The 19,092-nt window shown below is 35.3% G+C and overlaps 1 protein-coding gene across 1 annotated transcript in view; it reads right to left on the bottom strand.

The window, feature by feature from the left end:
• Positions 1–19,092, bottom strand: part of LOC103770355 (myotubularin-related protein 13-like) — a gene marked incomplete at both ends in the record, with an annotated part of 33,556 nt that overhangs the window by 10,727 nt on the left and 3,737 nt on the right. Inside the window, 10 exons of the mRNA XM_008937611.1 lie at positions 1,612–1,707; positions 2,841–2,978; positions 6,286–6,482; positions 8,731–8,929; positions 12,830–12,975; positions 13,878–14,053; positions 16,570–16,697; positions 17,875–18,070; positions 18,446–18,519; positions 18,783–18,955. Of these exons, the coding sequence (XP_008935859.1) occupies positions 1,612–1,707; positions 2,841–2,978; positions 6,286–6,482; positions 8,731–8,929; positions 12,830–12,975; positions 13,878–14,053; positions 16,570–16,697; positions 17,875–18,070; positions 18,446–18,519; positions 18,783–18,955 (1,523 nt within the window). The remainder of the gene's footprint in view (positions 1–1,611; positions 1,708–2,840; positions 2,979–6,285; positions 6,483–8,730; positions 8,930–12,829; positions 12,976–13,877; positions 14,054–16,569; positions 16,698–17,874; positions 18,071–18,445; positions 18,520–18,782; positions 18,956–19,092) is intronic.

The following is a 19,092-nucleotide window of genomic DNA, read 5'->3' on the forward strand; positions in this document are numbered from 1 at the left end:
CAGATACTGGGCCGTAATTCCACCTTTCAGATACAAAGAGCAGATCTGGCATCCAGCCAGCAAGACACCAGATAATTTCTCTGCCCTCTTCCCCATCACTGCTGAAATTTAGCGAAGAGACTTCACTGTCCAACAAAACACATCTGTGACCTAATACTGCCTTCAGACTCCTTTCTTTACTAACAACTAACTCATCCTATCACACCTACCACAAACTCTAATCCTAGAAACCCGCAACAGTTATTTCAGTAATCCTTTTATCTTCAAAAGACAACTTCCATACAGTCACCCAGCAAGCTTTCCCTTACTTACCTGGAGCACCTTCACTGCTGCTCAGCACCACTTCATTGCTGGCACTTTTACCCCCGCACGAGTGGATGGAATACAACAAAAAGCCTGCTGTCAGGAACCCAGCGTTTCCACTTTCAGTAGAAAGTCAGGCTGGGCACAGCCACCAATCTACCTAACAGTTCCAGAGACTACAAACTCCTGTTCTCCTAGGTCCCTAGACATTGCACCTTTTCAATTAAAATCATGCCGTTTTTTCATCTCCATGTACTACTAATGAAAGATGGCAAGCAGAGAACATAAGCAAAACTTTTAGATATGAAATAAGCATATACTCTGATTAATGAAAATGCAGAGAATTTTCCATTTTTTGGTGATCACCATTTAACTGACCTTCCTCCTATAGTGCTCTAAGTATATATTCCTTTATATATATATCCCTTTCTTCTTCCCTTTCCTTCTCCCTCCTGCCACCTTCCTTCTTTCATTTCTCTAATCTAGTCAACCCCTTTTTGAAATTTTTCTCAATAAAATAGTTTTATTCTTCCCCATATGAAGCTATAGTTTTTCTATTACACAATAATTTAGGTTGGAATAGACCTCAATGGATCCAAGTAGGTCTGAATAATTTTAGATGAGGTATCCAAAAGAAAGAAAAGCAACTTTCAGATGCTTAGAAATAATTGTAGGAGGAGCCTTCAGGGATAAAAGGTAATAAATGAAATATAAAATGCTGCATTTTGGGCTACAATAGTAAAAGTAGTTGGAATACACTGAATGAATGCTTCTTGTAAAAATGACACTAATGAGCCCTTGCACCTATTTCCAAAGAACACACTGTATCTCCCTGATTATTGTGCATGGCCACATAACTCTCTCCTTTACCTATTGTAAAATTATTCAGACAGATTATTTGTAACTTTATAAAGCATCAGCTAACCTTCAGCAAAATGTCTGAATGATCTGTAATTGGAGATTCTAAGTACCTTCAATCCTAACATAAAATATGCATTTTAGGCCATATATTTTGAACAAATTAAAAATATGGATGAACTGCAAAGTGTTTAGAAACATAGTTCCTAACCATGTGCTTAATTTTCCACTGATTTCCAATATGATATAAGCTTTATTCCAGTGGTAATTAAAGAACTTAAACCAAAATTAGATACTTAAATAATGTTACAGACTGCAGCTTATCTGTAATTCCTCTTTTGTACTTTCAGAGAGTAATGAATCAGTAAGCAGTATAATTATTTTAATTTCACTAACATTTTGTTATCATTTATTAGTTCAAACAACAGATTTTGAGCTAGTCTTACTAACCTCCTCGAGCAAAGCTATTGGATAGATTTACATCCAAATGTCCTGGCACTACCTGCTTAAACACAGTAGACATTCTTGAAGCCCTTCTTTCAGTGCCTAAAGTCAGCCAAAAAAAGAATAGAAGATTAAAAAACTACAGTGTTACTCAGACTAACACTTAATATAAATGATAGAATTTCCCTTTTCCCACAATACAGCTAATTCTTGCCAATTTTGTACTCCAGATTTATTTTTTAGGACAGACACACACATTGGTGGCAGCATGGAGACATTAGATATAGCCGAGCAATCAACATGTTTTACAGTAAATGAAGCAAAGCATGCACACTTTGGGAATGGTGTTATTTTACAAGAAAAGCCACTGTTTGACTATATTAGGCAAATTACCATCAACTGAATAAGACAGAATTTCAAGTCACATACTTCGCTTTGTAAGACATTGGGGTTATCATCACTTAAGCCTTACCAGTTTTCATCATGTAATAACTGAAATAAACATGGATTAATTTCTTCATTGCTCCACATATGCATAACTCAGTCTAGTTTGAAAGAGTTTTCACTGCAAGTAAAGCTCTACTTGGGAATGACATTAAAAGCCTGTTATGAATATGTAACACATGCAGATGCCCATGTATGTTTCACTGCTGCTGCAGCAAACAGTCTATTTGTTCATGTGGAATCTGAGCTTGCAATTTCATATTTTCCCAGCATATGAAATGGAGTAATATTTTGCATTCTCTTCAATTTGTCAGTCTCTTATTCAATACAGTTTTCAATTGTTATAAAAGACTTTGAAGTGCACCTTTGCTTTTGATTCTTTTATATAATGTAATTGTTATATTTGATATAAGAAAACCCAACAACCTGGAAAGTTTTGGCATCTGGATGTTCTGGAGAACTTTTTGGAGAACTTGCTCCAGAATTGTCCTAAATTACTAATGCCTCAAGATTGGCCATTGTACTCAAGTGAATTTCATCAAAACCTATGACACACAGAAGAATAATCATTCACTGTCAGATTAAGAATATGGAAAAATATTTTGGGAAAGAATAAAAACATCCTTTACATACGGAAAACGTGTTCACTGAAACTAAGAGTGAATAAGCTATCTGGGAAGTGTAATAATAAAGAACAGCCAAATTCATATGGGACACGGAACTAACATCAAATCAGAGGAAATGCCCTTTGTAAGGGAACCATAGAAAAGCACAATATAAATGTATCTTACCTGGAGACAGAGCAATTGTTGGTCTAACTGTGAGAGTATTACTGCCATTCATTTTGCAGTGGACGGATATTACATTCAGTAAGGCTTGTAGGTATTTTTCCTGTTCTATACTGCTTGAAGATTCTAAAGAAGCAGGAGCTAGAGTCACAAGAAGAATGGAATACACTGAACTACAAGTACATTTATAAATACATAGAAAAGCAAAAGAAAATGTTTATTATGTAAAGCATAGCATTGAAAATGTCACGGTTTGTCCATCAAAGATTCAAAAATCTACTTTTGACGACAAAAATGCCCAGATGTTCATCACCTGGCTGCAGAGCATCACCCTGCAATGTTATCTTGCAATTCCACTCCACAAAGCTAAACTTCTGAAAGAGTCTGTTACCTCACTGTCACTACTTAAAAGATTAATCACTAGCCAGTGATCACTATGAACAGAATGGAGTTGATGTAATTTTCCCTTCACTCTCAGAATGAAAAGTAACATTTCTAAGTTTGTGCTACTTGTCAGCAAATGTCAGCCTTTCATACTCAACCAGCTCTTCCTTATTCCAATGAAGGAAGGTTACTCACCTATATCTGGAGGTTCATTGAGATATATTGCCCTTTCATGTACACTACCCCCAGCATGTGTCCCTTCTAATGGAATAAAGAAGAGAGGATGGACAGTGCATGCACACTTGGATAACAGGTTAAGGGATCTCCAATTATGAAATGCAGCGTTCCTCTTCCCTAGTGACAGTCCACCTGCTCCTTCACCAGGAGGTAACTTCAGGAAGCATCCTCCCACATGTTTAGGTAAGTTGTAGGACCGGGGTCTACACCATGGTGACAATTCCTTCTCTGAAAACCTCTAAATAATTTTTTACACACATGTAGTTTCGGACAACTACACATGTCAGAAACAGAATAATTTTCCAATTATTACTGATGTTGCTTAAGTTGATGGAGACCTGGAGAAGGACCATTTCAAAGAGAGAGAAGTGGCTGCAAAAGACTGGATGAACGCAAAGCCAGAGAGGAAACAGACAGGTGAAAAAAAAGAGGGTGGAGAAAAAAAGATGCAAGATGAGAAGGTATAATGCCCTGAGAAAGTACTAAAGTTAAATACAGAGTCCACTTAAGAAAATCTTAAGACTGAAAACAGTTAAGAAACCAATAACAAAACACAGAACCAAGGGAAAAAAAAACTCAAAAAATAAGAAAAAGAATTAATAAAAAAAATCTTAACCAGAAAAACTCCACTCATTGGTGTCCAGGTGCAAGGACTTAAAGCAAGGGAAGGACATAACGGTCAGGTCTTGGGCCATACTGTGATGACAAAAAAGTGTCCAGTCTCAGTATGGAATAATAGAGTGTCAAAGAATTTGATGAATCACAATGGTAACCTATAAATGGTTTTCTACATTGATGATCCAATCAGATTTTATGCTGAAGACTAATAGACAGCAACCTAATTAGCTGGAGGTGGTAAAAAAAAAATTCAAAATAGTCCTGTGAAAATTAGTATCTACATAGTCCAAATTAAGCATCTGAATTGAAAGTACACTTAGGAAGTGATTAGAAAATGTACATTCAGGAAACTTCGTGCTGTTTCTGTCTGACAAAGGGGAAAAAGTCTGAAGAAAAACATTTTCTCTTCAACTCTTGAGCAGGGTTTACACATCCTGAAATCCACTTGAATGCTCTCTAGGACTCTCCAAGTCCTTGAAGCAATGCCATAAAAAGTCAGTTTAGGTCTTAACAATTTAGTTAAATGAAAAGAAATGAAATGCCTAAATTAAAGGATAATGTCCTTATCACTTGCACTTACAATGTTTTCTTTTGTGGAGAGTAGTATGTGTTTTAGGAAACAGACCCAGAAAACAAATAGCTTGACTTATATGAAAGATACTGGCAGGCTGCTGGGAGGGAGCAGACCCAGTACCAGACCTCTCAGGTGATAAGAAGACCATTTTCTAGAAATCCAAAAGGTGAAGTTCAAGAGGTTCCTGAACTGGGCATATATCTGAATTAAAGACTGAGGGTGTGGCAAACGAAATTGCTTTTTTTTCTTTTGCCTTCAATCATGTCCTTGTGAAGGACTAAACATAGAAAATTTGCCCTTCATCCTTACCACCAATTATCCCACCACACAGTGCTCAACAGCAGTCTAAAGCCATGGTGCTCAAAGGATGAACGCCTTACCTGCATAGGTGAACAGGGATTCCTATAAAACGACTCAACTTTTAAGTGCTGCATCGTACACAAAGGCCATTAAAAAGCAAGGATTTAAACAGAAGATGGGGATGCCAATCCTGTTAGCAATTTTATAAATACCAGGAAAAAAATGCAACGCTTAGTAATGTAATAAGATTGCCTCAGCTGCTAATATGTGCTTTATATGCCTGGTTGCAGGTTGCTCCATCTTCATCTTAAAACAGGCCCTAAAATACTTAAGTCATGTAATCTTCAGACTACTTTTATGTGACTTGGACATACTTGTCCAGTATGCTTGTTTCAGGTTTTGAAAAATTCTATAGAACAAACTATTCCATAGAGTCAAACCTTTTAATTACATTTTAGTCATTACTGGGGTGAAACAAACAGGACTGAGGAATTTATTTGCTAACTTAATGAGTTCCTGGTATTCTAATTCTACTTCATATTTTCTTTTTCTCACAAAAGAAAAATTATGGCCTAATTCTAGAATAATTTCTAAACAAGTCAGAGAAAACTGACTTTTTCTTCAGCAATATGCCAAATTCACTCTTGGCATGAAATTAACTCCAAAGAACCCATCAGCAAGAGAGATGGAAATCTAGGTAGTCACAGTACATATCCTAAACACTGCCTGTGAACGACGAAAGTCAACCAATGTTCTTTCCAAAATTAAGTGCTGCCCTCATCATAAATTCTTTGGAAAAGACAACTATCCTGACAAATCTTGTGCTGTCCCCATCTTCATCACACAAAGGAAGAGATTTACTTAACGCAAAGTCCCAAACCAGAATCTTTCACGTCTATGATTTATAAAAGGAAGATAAAAGATAAACTAGAACTGCAATGAAAAACATGACAAAATCCAATGTATAACGGTCTCTCTCAATATTTTCTGTAATCCTCTATTAAAAGGGACAACATACTCGCATTACACAAATCAGTGCAAAGGAAAAAGATAATTAAAGGGAAACAGAGAAAGTTGGCATTGCGTTTGGCAGATACCAGCTTTTACCAAAGACATCTGGTAGGTATTTAATCTCCGTTCAAATTATTCATTGACACTTTATGAACCACTTGCATACCATTCATGATCTGCAGAGTAACTAAAGTGAACTAATTACAGCAGGAAACCATTCATACCCTCAGACATTTGATTCAATCACTTCACTGATTTCCTGTAGGAAAACAAGTATTTCTACATAAAATTACTTGTACAGACAGCCTAGCTGCATCAACTCACCTGTAGTATTTGTGTTTTGGGATTTGAAGAGGCCAACAACACCTTTTCCATGAAAGCCCCCAGATCTAAGTAGAAGAGTACTGTTCTTAGTGTTCTTCCAACAGACAACTGGTAAGCGACTGTGCCGGTAACAGCGAGCAACTCTCTGCAGACTGCTGTCCTGAATGGACTGAGGTACTACCAGAAGCCCAGGGTAACTATATTGACAAAAAGGGGAAAAAAAGGTGAAAAACAATTAAAACTGCTTTTATATTTTTAAACAATGAAAAAAAAATTCCTACAATTACAAGCTGAATATACATCTTATATGAAAATACACCTCAACTGTTAGAACTATTTTTTATTTAGTAACTCTCATTTTTAGTCTAATCCTAGGAAACGCATTAATTTGTGCATTTTAAAACCAACTTTAATTATGGAACATTTTTAAAACTATCACTACTGGTCTCTTTCTATTTAAAGTTATATTTTATTTGGTACTCACAATAATTATGTTGTATTTTTTAGCCTGACAAGAGAATTCTGAGGCATGCAAATGATGTAGTAGTTTTGTTTTGACACTCATGTATGCAATATGAGAATTGAAAGGAAAGTATGCTAGATTGCCTGAAGTATCATAACTAGAACAATAGTTTTTTGTTTATATCAAAATATATTTAAATTTTACAGTCAGATTCCTTGAAAGAGAGTATTCAAAACTGCATTTTTGTGTGCTTTTTTAAACACTGCAGCACATTGAGAGACGAGGAAATTCACTGATACAATAACCTTTAAAAATAGAAAACCCAGCAAGCCAGTAGTTATGTTCATGTTAGTGAAGGGAATATTCAAGCAATATCAAAGATTATTTTCCATGTCCTCCCAAAAAATCTTCAATTTAAGTGCCAATTTCATATCTTAAGCAGAAACTGAGACAAGAAGCAGGGAAATATCAGTGCTTACTAAACACCTTTGTTTCTCTACAGTATACATTGCACCTGTAAATTCATGTCTTTGACATTTATTGAACATCCCTCATACAAAAATCAATATACATAATACAGTCTATCACTTAAAACTCAGTAACCAAACTACTATGGCAGTACATAAGTATTTATATCCTGATATTTGTAATCCACTCAGATACTAATTTTTTTTAAAAAACTGGTGGGTTTAGGGGAGGAAAGAGTTGTGTGCATAAAGTTCAGAGCGTGATGTACAGATTTAAGGCCTTCATCTGCATTGTATTCAATGCTGATTAAGCAAAATGAGTTATTAGTCTGTTACCGTAGGGAAAACAGAAAACAAGAAAGGATCTAGTACTTTTCTTTTGTGCCCTTCTTCCATGAAGAACAAGTGATTTCATGATCCACAATGAAAACAGTGACTAGCCAAAAACAGCTTTACAGTATACAAATGTTCTTCTGATATAACTCAGGCAGATATGGTTTTGTATTAAAAAGAATTTTTGTGGGTAGTGATAGTAAGCTACATCAGCTTTCACAATAAAAAAGGAGTTAGTAACATTCATGTGCTAAAACACAGCATGTAACCTGCAGCACATGACAAACTTTTAAAGTAGTGTAGTAGTAGTAGTAGCTAATGAATTCAATTTTAAAATGTATTTTTTATTAGAAGAAAATAGTTATGTATAGTTGTTTCTGAGGCTTACTTTCTTATTTAGGAACAGAATAGATTTTGTATGCAAATACAGTACACAAATAACTTCCAATGACAACACAGCAAGTTACAGAAACCATACCATGAGAGTGAGTTCTACCAGGTAACAATTGGTGGAGTCAGAAAGCTGAAAAATAGCCTAATGATTTAGACATTAATGTAGAAAGCCAAGAGGCAGAACACTCCTTCAAAAGACAATTCAGATTATATACATTAGTCTCCTCCAAAAGCACAAGATGGCCCAGCACCCTGTTCAGATGAATCTTAGAAGTGTCCAATGATGGGGAATCTGCCACTTCCCCAGGGAGATTATTCCAATGGCCAACTGTTGTCACTGTGAGAAATTTTCTTCTTATGTCCAATTGCAACCTCCCCAGGAGTAACCCACACCCATTACCCCTTCTCTTTTCCATGTGACTCCTTGTGAAAAGGGAGTCTCCATCTTCTTTGTAGCCACCCTTTAAATACTGGAACATGGTGATAAGGTCTCCCCTAAGCCTTCTTTTCTCAAGGCTGAACAAACCAAATTCTCTCAGCATTTTCTCATGTGGTAGCTTCCCAGTCCTTTGATCATCTTTATGGCCCTTCTCTGGACTCTCTCCAGCCTGTACACATCTTTTTTGTGAATCTGAGTGGAACACAAATACCTTCAAGATCACTGGTTGAACACTCCTACTGTAGACAAAAATTTTCTAAGAATAAGTTGCTTAAATGGATACATCACACTGTATGTGTGTTACATCACCTTTACTTTCAGCTATTACTTGACTAAACTAGTAAACTCACCTCCTGCAAAGTGAATACATCCTGTTCAGTGCAGTTATTCTTAAGTATTCTGTTTTTGAGCGTGAAGAGTTACTACTGATGGTCCCTAGTCCCAAACGTTGATAGTCTCTGAAACAGGCCCTTTCTACCAACTGCTCCATTGTTGATTTTTCTGAAGCTTTTAGGGTACCACTTGTGTGCAGCTCACTGTCATCTGAAACTGAAGTTAAACATCTTTTAAGAGTTTGCTATTGGGGAGGCCAGCAGCTACACAGAAAACAATGTTATTTTCATCTGAACAAAACATTTTTTGTCTTACTGTCAGTGACAAATGACAAGAACCAATACATACAAACCACAGTTTATAGAAATTATAATCTATATTTCAGTCAGGAAACTTGAATATATTGCACAGTCACTTACTACACTTGTGACTGACATGGCTGACAACTCTCACTAAAATCCTGGAAAAAGTTAACTCTTATATTCACCTGAGCTGAATCGAAGGCAGACAATCTTTCAATATTTTATGACAACCTGTTAAACTCACAACTGCTATACAGGTGTACACAAGATAGAATAATGAAAAATGCACACATAAATTCATTAAATATCCAAGCTAAAATGGACATCACAATTGTTTTAAACTGCCTTCAAAAGATGCAACTATCTTTTTAAGGCTCGGTTCAAATTTTAAAAGAAGTGTTTCTGTGTCATAATTTCACAAGAGGTGACTGACTGTTGGTTTGTAATGCCTCAGCTTCAATGTCAAACAGTAACCTTCTTCAGCCATCCTGTCAGCTGCACTTTCCAAAGAAAAAAAAATTTAATCATGAGAGTTAAAAACTATGTCACAAGTTCAAACTACACTGAAATTCAAGTCAAGCAAGGTCTCTGTACAAAACCTGCTACCTGCCTGCTGTTGGGCACTTCCAATTATTTCCAAATACTTCCAAAAGCAGATTTACTGTTCACAGCATATACTAGTTACTTACTACCACCGCAAGCACTAAAATATGTATGTATGAGGGGAAGTATTTTGTCATGAATGAGACACCGAAAAGTATATAAGGATTTAAATGAAAGAGGACTTCATGAAACTGGAAAACAAAATTATTAAAAAAAAAAAAAGATGAAATTAAAGTTTTACTGGCAATATACAACATTCAGAATACAGGAGTAGAATCCATACACATTTTTTTGGTATATCTTAGCATAAAAGCCAAATGAATAGCTTTATTGCCCCTACAGCTCATCAAACAAAACCAACCATTCAATATTTGACCTAAATAATAAAGAGTTTAATACTATGGATATCCTCTCTTCTTTCTGTGTTTTCATACTTACCATGGTAGGAAAGAAGTTACAAAACATTTATAAGTATAAAATGCACTAATGGGAAGCAAAGTAAATGAGTTTTAGAAATAGTTTTTTGGAGGTCATGCAGAAACTTGGCATTTAACAGTTTTGAATGGAAAGCTATAACTGACTCAGTTAAGATGATGGTGCATTTTTTAAAATATTTTTTTCTAAATGCATTTTTCTCTTATGAAAGCAGGTGTATTCGTGATCAGAATTTGCAGAACATCTTCCCGTGCATAGAAAGCTAGCGATCATCTGAGTTCATATCAAAGCCCTTAACCTGAAGAAGGCAATGAAGAAGATGTTTTGCTGTCTCAAGTTTAAAATGGAATTTTATTTCATTTTCAAAAGAGGAATAATCCCTCTGTTTCACTGTTCCTGAGATAGGACTTTTAGTAAAAGTGGTTTATTTTACACTCTCCTGCTTTATGGAGCACACCAGTATGATCAGTTATAGGAAACAGAATTTAGTAGTGATGAGATTCTAAACTCTGAAAATAAAACAAAGAGGAGGAGTTGGAGGGAAATTAGGTGTTCACTATCAAAAACTAATAACTGGAGTACTATGCCCAGTTTTGCAAATCACATTCCAAGTTACATGTGGATCAGCTAAAGAGGACTTGAGAGAAGAGCAACACAGAAGATTAGAAGTCTGTTAAGACTAACGAAGAAAGAACTGAAAGAACTGTAGATATTTAGCAGCCAGAAAAAATAAATACATTAAAATAAATAAATAAATAAATAAATACATTAAGCACTGCAATGAAATTTTAGGGAATCATCTATATACATAAGGTGGCAGAATAAAAAGTGAAGGCTTTGAATTGTGGCAAGGCAGTGTTTAGGCCTGAGTAGCAGAAAGTTGCTTGCTTTTCTCCAGCATTAAGGATATTTAAGCATTAGTATGAATTGCCTAGACTTGTGGAATCTTCATCTTTGAAAGCTTCCACAATAAAGGTTATGTAAACACCTAGAACAGATGAAATATGCTGATCTTGCCTTGGGGCAGAGAGGTGACTTTTTAAAGTTTCTTCCAATCCTGTTTTTAATGTTTGTTTTTTAGGACAATGTATCACCTGCTGCAGATAGTTTCTGTTTCCTAGACTTGCAAACATTCACAGCAAACATTCACTTGCAAGTCATTCACAGCAGTCAATATGAAAGAAATTACAGTGATTAAACAGTAAATGTCCTGTGGCTATTTATACCTGAGCTGAAGCAGAGTTACTACTATTGTCAGCTGACTACATCTGAGGTGTCAGTACAGAGTGGAGAGAAAAGCAAACTGCCAGAATTTGATAAACCTGACATGTTCCCACTCAAAACATCTGGGAAGCTGCAGATAGGCAGCCTCACAATTTATATTTTTGTCAAATGTGACTATCACTAATGTTTACAAAACATCTGTGTTCAAGGAAGAATGTAGCTGTTTCGTACATGAGCAATGCAAGAAACTTAAAATTTCTTCATCATCAGAAGTACAAATACACAGGTATAATCATACTTGGGTGTCTCATGGTGAAGAATACAAAATCACCCCAGAATCACACAGGCATAGCCTGCAAAATTGCTTCTGATCCAAAGAATCTGCAACATCAGATGCATATGAACTCAGCACTTAAGAAAGATGGTGCAAATTCAACAAAGAACGTAGTTTTTCAGTACTGTAAAGACATTCTGTATTTGTAATACTTTCTTTTTGCCTTTTTTCATCCACTTTTATCTGGAATGAAAGAAAAGAATCTATATTTTTTAGCTTTCCTTGAACGGCCTTCTTCCATTTTGGAGAAAAGAGGGACAGTGCAGTAACACAGTCCTGCTTCAGACCACTTTTTTCTATCTTCTCCTAAGTAGCATAAGTTGCCTTGCTCACTGATCAAATATTCACAGGGACAATTTGGCTTATTTAATGTTTTAAGAAATTATTAGTGTTTGATAAACACTTTGTTATCTGAAAGGCTTATGTTGTGTTGTGGGTTTTTTGTTTCTTTGGGTTTTTGTTTTGTTTTGTTTTTTGTTTAAGAAAGAATGGTATGACAAAACAATACCTCTTTATGTACAGGAGAATCTGGTTCCCTCTAGTGGTTTATTATAAATTAGCACTGGTCCAGATAAGGATATAGTGACAGAGATAAGGATATAATGACAGCAGCACATGGTAGGAAAAGAAGTATTTGGAAGAAAGTCAAACTCCACATGATCACACAAACTACATAAAGTGCTCAAATCACTTTCTACCTTCTGTCCCCAATCCCTTCAAATTAAATTTGGAAAAATGGTAGTAATGACATCAGTAGCGATGACTTCCACTGCTTTCAGAAATCATTTGTCACTTCCACATCCAAAAGTCTCCCACAATATTTGTTCTTTCTTGAACCTCACCAATTTCTGCTTTTTCATCATGGACTAATTGCAGATGTCATGATGTCCAAAGGGAAATGGAAGCTACAGCATGCTTCTGTGCTGTTCCATCTACACTATTATGATGTAAAAATAATAAAAAGTTATATTAAAATAGTTTGATAAAAAATAATAAACCTGTCTTTTGTTTTCTCACTGAATTAAGTGAACTTCCTCTTTTGTCTCATCATGACAAAAGAAAAAACTTACTAAATCCACATAACTGAAACCCTTCTCTTTCCTGTCTATGAAGACTCTGAAATTTCTTCTTGAATGTGTTTCTTATTCAATATATTGGAATAGAAGCATAATAGGATAGACTTATGAATCAACATGGAAAAGAATGTTTTAGTCTTACCAGAGATATCATCATCTTCATTCCAGCCTGGGCGATTCCCTCTTTCTTCCACTATTGTGCTTGTCTTCTTCTTTAATAAATACTGGCGTCCAATTGTCATCTTCCCAGCACGTTTTGCTCCCTTCACAATGCTTTTTGAGAAGGTACTATAAATTCACAGCAATAAAAATATTTAGAAAGATTCATATAATTCTCCTTGATAGAACGTACAGATTTTTATGATGAACTCACCAAACACAATCTATTTTATATTTTTTCATTCAATATAATGGCAAAAATCACAACTTCCAGAAAAATAACTACCCATATCAATTTTTAAACATCTATTTTATTATTTTGAGATGAATTTTTGTCTGTTACATCTAATGGTAATGAATAAGTAGTCATCATTTCCTTTAGGTATTTGTATTTTGCCACTAATGTGATAAAACTGTGAAATTGACAAAGTAAAGGCAGGAAAAATAGAGATTACTGTTTTAGGATTTCATGAGTAGCTTGGGATTCTACTTCTGTGTGTCAACAATGCAATAATCAACAGAGAATCCAGGAACTACCAGTCAGGAACAGACTAATGATCCATCTAGTTTAGTAAATAGTGATGTGCAACAAACTTCAAAAGAGGACCCAAAGCTCAAACTCTAAATGAAAAAACACTGAGAGATTGTACCGAGGGTACAATGAATTCTAACTCACTTTAGGTTATTAACTTATAAAGTAATACACAAGAAATCAGTTTTTTTTTCTGTTGACATAGTTTGCATAGCTGAAAATGCTACTTAAATTGTCTATGTTTCAAACCATAATGAGATGCTAGCTCAAATTTACTACAGCCAGAAGTTTGGATAAATAATATATTCCCATACCAAGTCAACTAATCTACCTTTTATTCAGTAAATATATAAAAAAAAAATGAAGAATAGCAATTGGTTATTTTGATTTTCCTGAAAACTGCTTGCATGATTTTCATTTCTGCAAAGCTATCAGATTTTTCAATGTATTTGACTAATAATAAACAAGAACATCAGTAATGAAAGAAGAATGACTATACCGGAATGAAGTGTTCTTTTCTTTTGGTTTTGGTAAAATTATCTGTGGTGCTGTTTGCCCAGCTGCAAATGCAAAAGTGCTGAAGATAGATTGAGGATAACGGAACTTCATTAACTGTTTCTTAAATATTTCCACCACTTCAGGACTTACTTCTTCATCAAATGCTACTTTAATTAACTGCATATTAAAGACATGGCATGTTAGAAAGTAAAAAAAAAAAAAAAAAAAAAAAAAAAAAAAAAAAAAAAAAAAAAAAAAAAAAAAGAAAAAGTTTATAGAATTAAAGAAATTAAAAGATCCTAAAATGTGTTAGCAAAATTTCTATACTTATGAAGTACTGCGGCCATGAGAAAACACAAATATATGCACATATATATTTTTGATTTTGAGGAACGTTACAAAGCTTACTCATTTTTTGTATAAGTCTTCCCTTTAAGTCTGAATACTAAGAGATTTTCACTAAGAAGCATCTGGAATTCTCATAATATGAAACAGAAAATATTTTGGTAAATCCAAGTAGTAGTTCTGGCACTAAGACATCTACAAGAGTTCAAATACTAGCCACATGGGACAGCTTAGCTTTGAAATACTCTGCCAGTTTTGCCATACACTGGGAACTGAAGTTGGTATTGGACTTCAAAGACTCTTGTCAAACCAAAAACTTCAGCATTCTAATGTCAGAACCATTATACTTCCATTACTTACTCAATCCAATTTTTGCATCACTTTGCAAAGTATAAAAAATTGCTTATAATAAAAAATGTCATAGTGAAATCTGATCCTTAAAAAGGAACTCACCTTGTGCATTTGGTCTACACTGATCCATCCAACCCACTAAAATGTTTCTTGAAAGGTTTTGGGGAAAAAAAAAAAAAAAAAAAAAAAAAAATCCCATCCCATCATCCTCAGCCAAAAGAATGACAGTCAGGGGGAAGAAAACTTTTTTTTTTTAAAAAAAAAGAATGAAAGTAAGGAATCTGTAAAAGGGCCCAAAAGGCCCAACTTTTAAGAATGTGGAAAAATCAAATGAAGTATCTTAGAGCTTTATTTCTGAACATATAACTATACAACTTTTGAATGTCTTTTGTTTGCCACCTAGAAGGTGGCTTTTTCTTCACTTCACTTCACTTGACTTGACTTCACTTCTTTTATGAGTACGTTCCAAATTACTAATAACTCTGTTGTTCTAGGACCTCTTTGAAAGGAGCTTTTGAATCTTTAGGGGTTATACTGATCTGAAGTTTTGAAGATGTTAAATAGCATAACTACTGCCAAGACCTGCTGAAATTTGTCATTAATAAACAAAAAGGAGGGGCTACCTCATAATGTATTGAACTCCAGCTGTTACAAAGGGAACAGAAAGTAAACTGTTTGCTGATTGTTTTTGTTCTTATATCCTAATATAAAACTATGCTAAACAAAAGCAAAGATGATTGACCAGAATCCAGCACTAAAAACACTGAGCTGTGTCTGTGTTTAGCACATCAATGAGGCATGCTAACTATTTCTGGTAAAAACATTTCTGGAAAATAAAAGTCCTGATTCAGTCCTCTCAAAAGCCCTCAAGAACAATTTTCTTTCAGTCTGAGTGTCCCTTATTGTAATGGACTAATAAAATGCTGATGATCTATTTTGTTCTCAGATGTTAGGGTTACTGTTGTCAATGAAAATATACTTGTGCAAACAGCCAATCCAACAAAATATTTCTTAAGTACCACAGTTTGATTTCAGTCCATTGCATAAAATTCACTGCCTTCAACTTGCCATCTCTTAGGGTTTGACTCCAGTTAAGCTCACCACTAAGAAGCATTTATCATAGAATCATAGAATCATAGGGGTTGGAAGGGACCTCGAAAGATCATCCAGTCCAACCCCCCTGCCAGAGCAGGGTCACCTAGAGTACATCACACAGGAAGGCGTCCAGGCGGGTTTTGAATGACTCCAGTGAAGGAGACTCCACAACCTCTCTGGGCAGCCTGTTCCAGTGCTCTGTCACCCTCACAGTAAAGAAATTTTTCCTGATATTCACCTTGAAATTAGATGAATTTAGGGGAGACTTCAGAGACTTTGTAATTCCTGAATGTTGCCTACCCCTGTCAATCATCCTGCTGTACAGGCTTCTGCTGAACACACTGAGGGGGATCCTACACACAGGAAACTACCAGGAAGTTAGTCTGTGCAAGTCCTACAGAGGCTCATTGGTTCTGGCCAGTGGTGGCTATCCTAAAGATTCTTGGAAGTGCAGCTTCCATGTAAGATGAAACATGACTTTCTACCATTTTTTTTTTTTTTAAATAGAAAGATGATAAAGTAACAATTCTTGAGAAGAAAGCAATATTTATAGTTTTTCCATATTCTTTCCATTTAGCTGGAAGAGAGAGAAACCATCTTTTTACTGACCTTCCTAGGCCTCTACTTACATTAAGAGACTGGACCCCAAATAGCTCTTTTACTGGATCCAAAACAGAAAGGTGAGGGAATGAGTTAAATAAAAAAAAATATATAACAATGGTAATGCTCTGTAAATATCAACCAGGCCAAGAAACACCAGTTTCTGTAAGAAGACAGCACTGCCTATGCACTTTACAGGACAGAAAACTGAACTCTTCACAAATATGAGGACAAAGTGCTGCTCCTAAAATATTTTGAGCTGACTGTGTTGTCACATGAATTTTTACAAAACTTCCTTTTACCTGAAAAGTAGCTGATGTGATCTGGAGCCCTTCCTGCATACTCTGCTGCAGCTGGTTCTGTATAGTGATCTTCTTCTCCTTTGTAACAGATGCGATAGGAAAGCTCCGGATTACTGTCTGCTCTCCAACTAAGGATCATAAAATTGTATTTACAGATACATGTTAGATCACAGAATCACATTTGGTTTGGCCACAATGTACTTTGTATAGTTAGAAATCAGTAAGTACAAAGGAACATGAAAATAACAGTACAGAAGTAATTTCAGGCAAAATACCTGAAAAGTTGTAAATTCCTAAAGTATTATTTGTAACCTGAATTTCCACTTAATTTCAGCAGGGATGATTAGAAAAACATTCTCCCTCCTTTTGGATCTTTCTACACAATGGAAATGCACCCCCAAAATCTAGATTGATAAGTGATGAAGAAACAGTCTCAAGCTTATTCATATTTTATATTGCATTATGCAACTTATAAGCAACAAAGTATATAGACAGCTGTCTTTACATATGACTGTGATCTTCCCATTATAAATTTATATTTCTGAATAACAATCTGCTTAGAAATGGTAGATGTCAAAATAAGAGATTTATCTTTCTGAGGAGTTATTTCCATTACATATGAAATAGAATACGGAATTTATTTATAATCATTTTAGGGAGAATACTAACTCATTAATATTCTTCATTTCACACACTTCCAGTATCTGAAAAAAACCCCATTTAATAAAAAGCTAGGGGTAGTGGAACCTGCAGATCTAACACAGTATGTATGTTCTCTCTTAGTGGTGAAGAAGGTTACAAACGTTGCTCTGTAAAGTAGCACTATTAGACCAACTTTACAGGTGGGACTGAGATAATAAAGGTACCAACCGTTTTGTGCGTTCAAAGTCTATGGAAATTATGAAGGTATGGTCAGGTCCTTATTTTCTGTCTCTAATTTTAGGTAGTCCATAAAAGCCCATTATACCATGTGACAGTCTACTGGAGCTTCCTCTAAGACACGTACATATTATGATTCCATATTACATAAATTACTGAAGACAGCACTCTAAATATCTATCAATACACAGGAATACTCACTTAGCCTCTAATCCCTCCTCTGAAGAAATAAGCTCCCGTTAAGTTAAATGCAAAATCAATCATTGTAATATCTAGTGATAAAAATCCATATTAAGAGATTATACTTATCTGATAAACATGAAAAATTATATTTATTTTGATATTGATGCTTGGATAGTTGGATAGGTCAGCTCAAAGTTCTGCCTCTCTGAAGGACTGCAACTATCATTGCTTAATTTTTCTTACCCAGCTGATCATGAGGAGTGCCTTTAAATATAATTCTGTAAGTGGTAAGGAACAATGCTCCTTCAGCAGGGAGGATGTGAGGACCTCCAAGCAGTCCTCCTGTAGCTTCCTCTCTGCCATCAGGATCCAGCAGCACACGGAGACCTTCACAAACAAATTCTTCTCCTGGCAGTAATGTTGGTCGTAGAATTTTGGGCTGATACAAATAAATGAAAATATAAGGGTAATGGCAACTTCAGTGTTATACCTCAGTCAAATTAAAATATTTGGCTTTAAAAGCTTCAAAACAAAATTGTTATGACACTGAGTTCAAAGAACGGAGATGGAGTTTGGACATGGCTCTTGAAAAACAGTGGGCATACAACAGCCTGTTTATGATCAGAAGTTTGGCTCTGCGAGTTTTGTAAGTTCATATTTCAGGAGACCTAAGCCAAACGCTTTATTTATTACTGGTGGAAATTTTCTTTCAATGTTGTGATCTTTCCTCCTAACATTATGAGGGGGGGAAAGATGACTACACTGCATTATTCTAATATTTGTAAAGAATACAAATATGTTTCAAAATACTTGCCTTCTGTATTGGTGGAAGCCGCCTACTCTCCCGATGGACAGCCTCCAGGGTCTCTATGTGCATTGCTACAATGCCTGGAAAGCAGTAATAACCATAAATGAAGTCTCACATAATATGAAAGAGAAAGCTGCAATGTAATTAAAACTCTGATACTGTGAAATTCTCAAACCTAAACATCAAGGAAATAATTATTTTAAATTCAACCACAATTACAGTAGACTAGATTTCTTTTCTAGACTAACTCCACTGAAAGTCACAAACTAAAAAGTGCATGTGTCTCACTAGGAAAAAAAAAAGCAAAAAGAGACTACAAACCAGTTTTGGTCATAATTCTTACCAGGTATCATGCAGTGAAGACCCTTGATGTGATCCTGTGTAACTCCACTCTCTGTGCAAACCTTGTCAATAAATCTGGTGATGAAGCGTACAACTGCGTTTGCAACATCATTGTTCTCAGAGTCCTCAAATCCACTCTCAGTGTCATAACTCTCTGCAACACTGCCTGCAATACTACAGACATAAAAGAAATTTCAAGTGTGAAAAATTCAGCTGGTGATACACGTATACCTGGCTAGACACAGACAAGCTGTGGCTTGTTTTTTTGTTTGTGTTTATTTTTTAGTTATAATGAATAAACTTTGATAAAA

This window comes from Merops nubicus, unplaced genomic scaffold (assembly GCF_000691845.1).
Source record: "Merops nubicus isolate BGI_N331 unplaced genomic scaffold, ASM69184v1 scaffold28993, whole genome shotgun sequence".
NCBI lineage: Eukaryota > Metazoa > Chordata > Aves > Coraciiformes > Meropidae > Merops > Merops nubicus.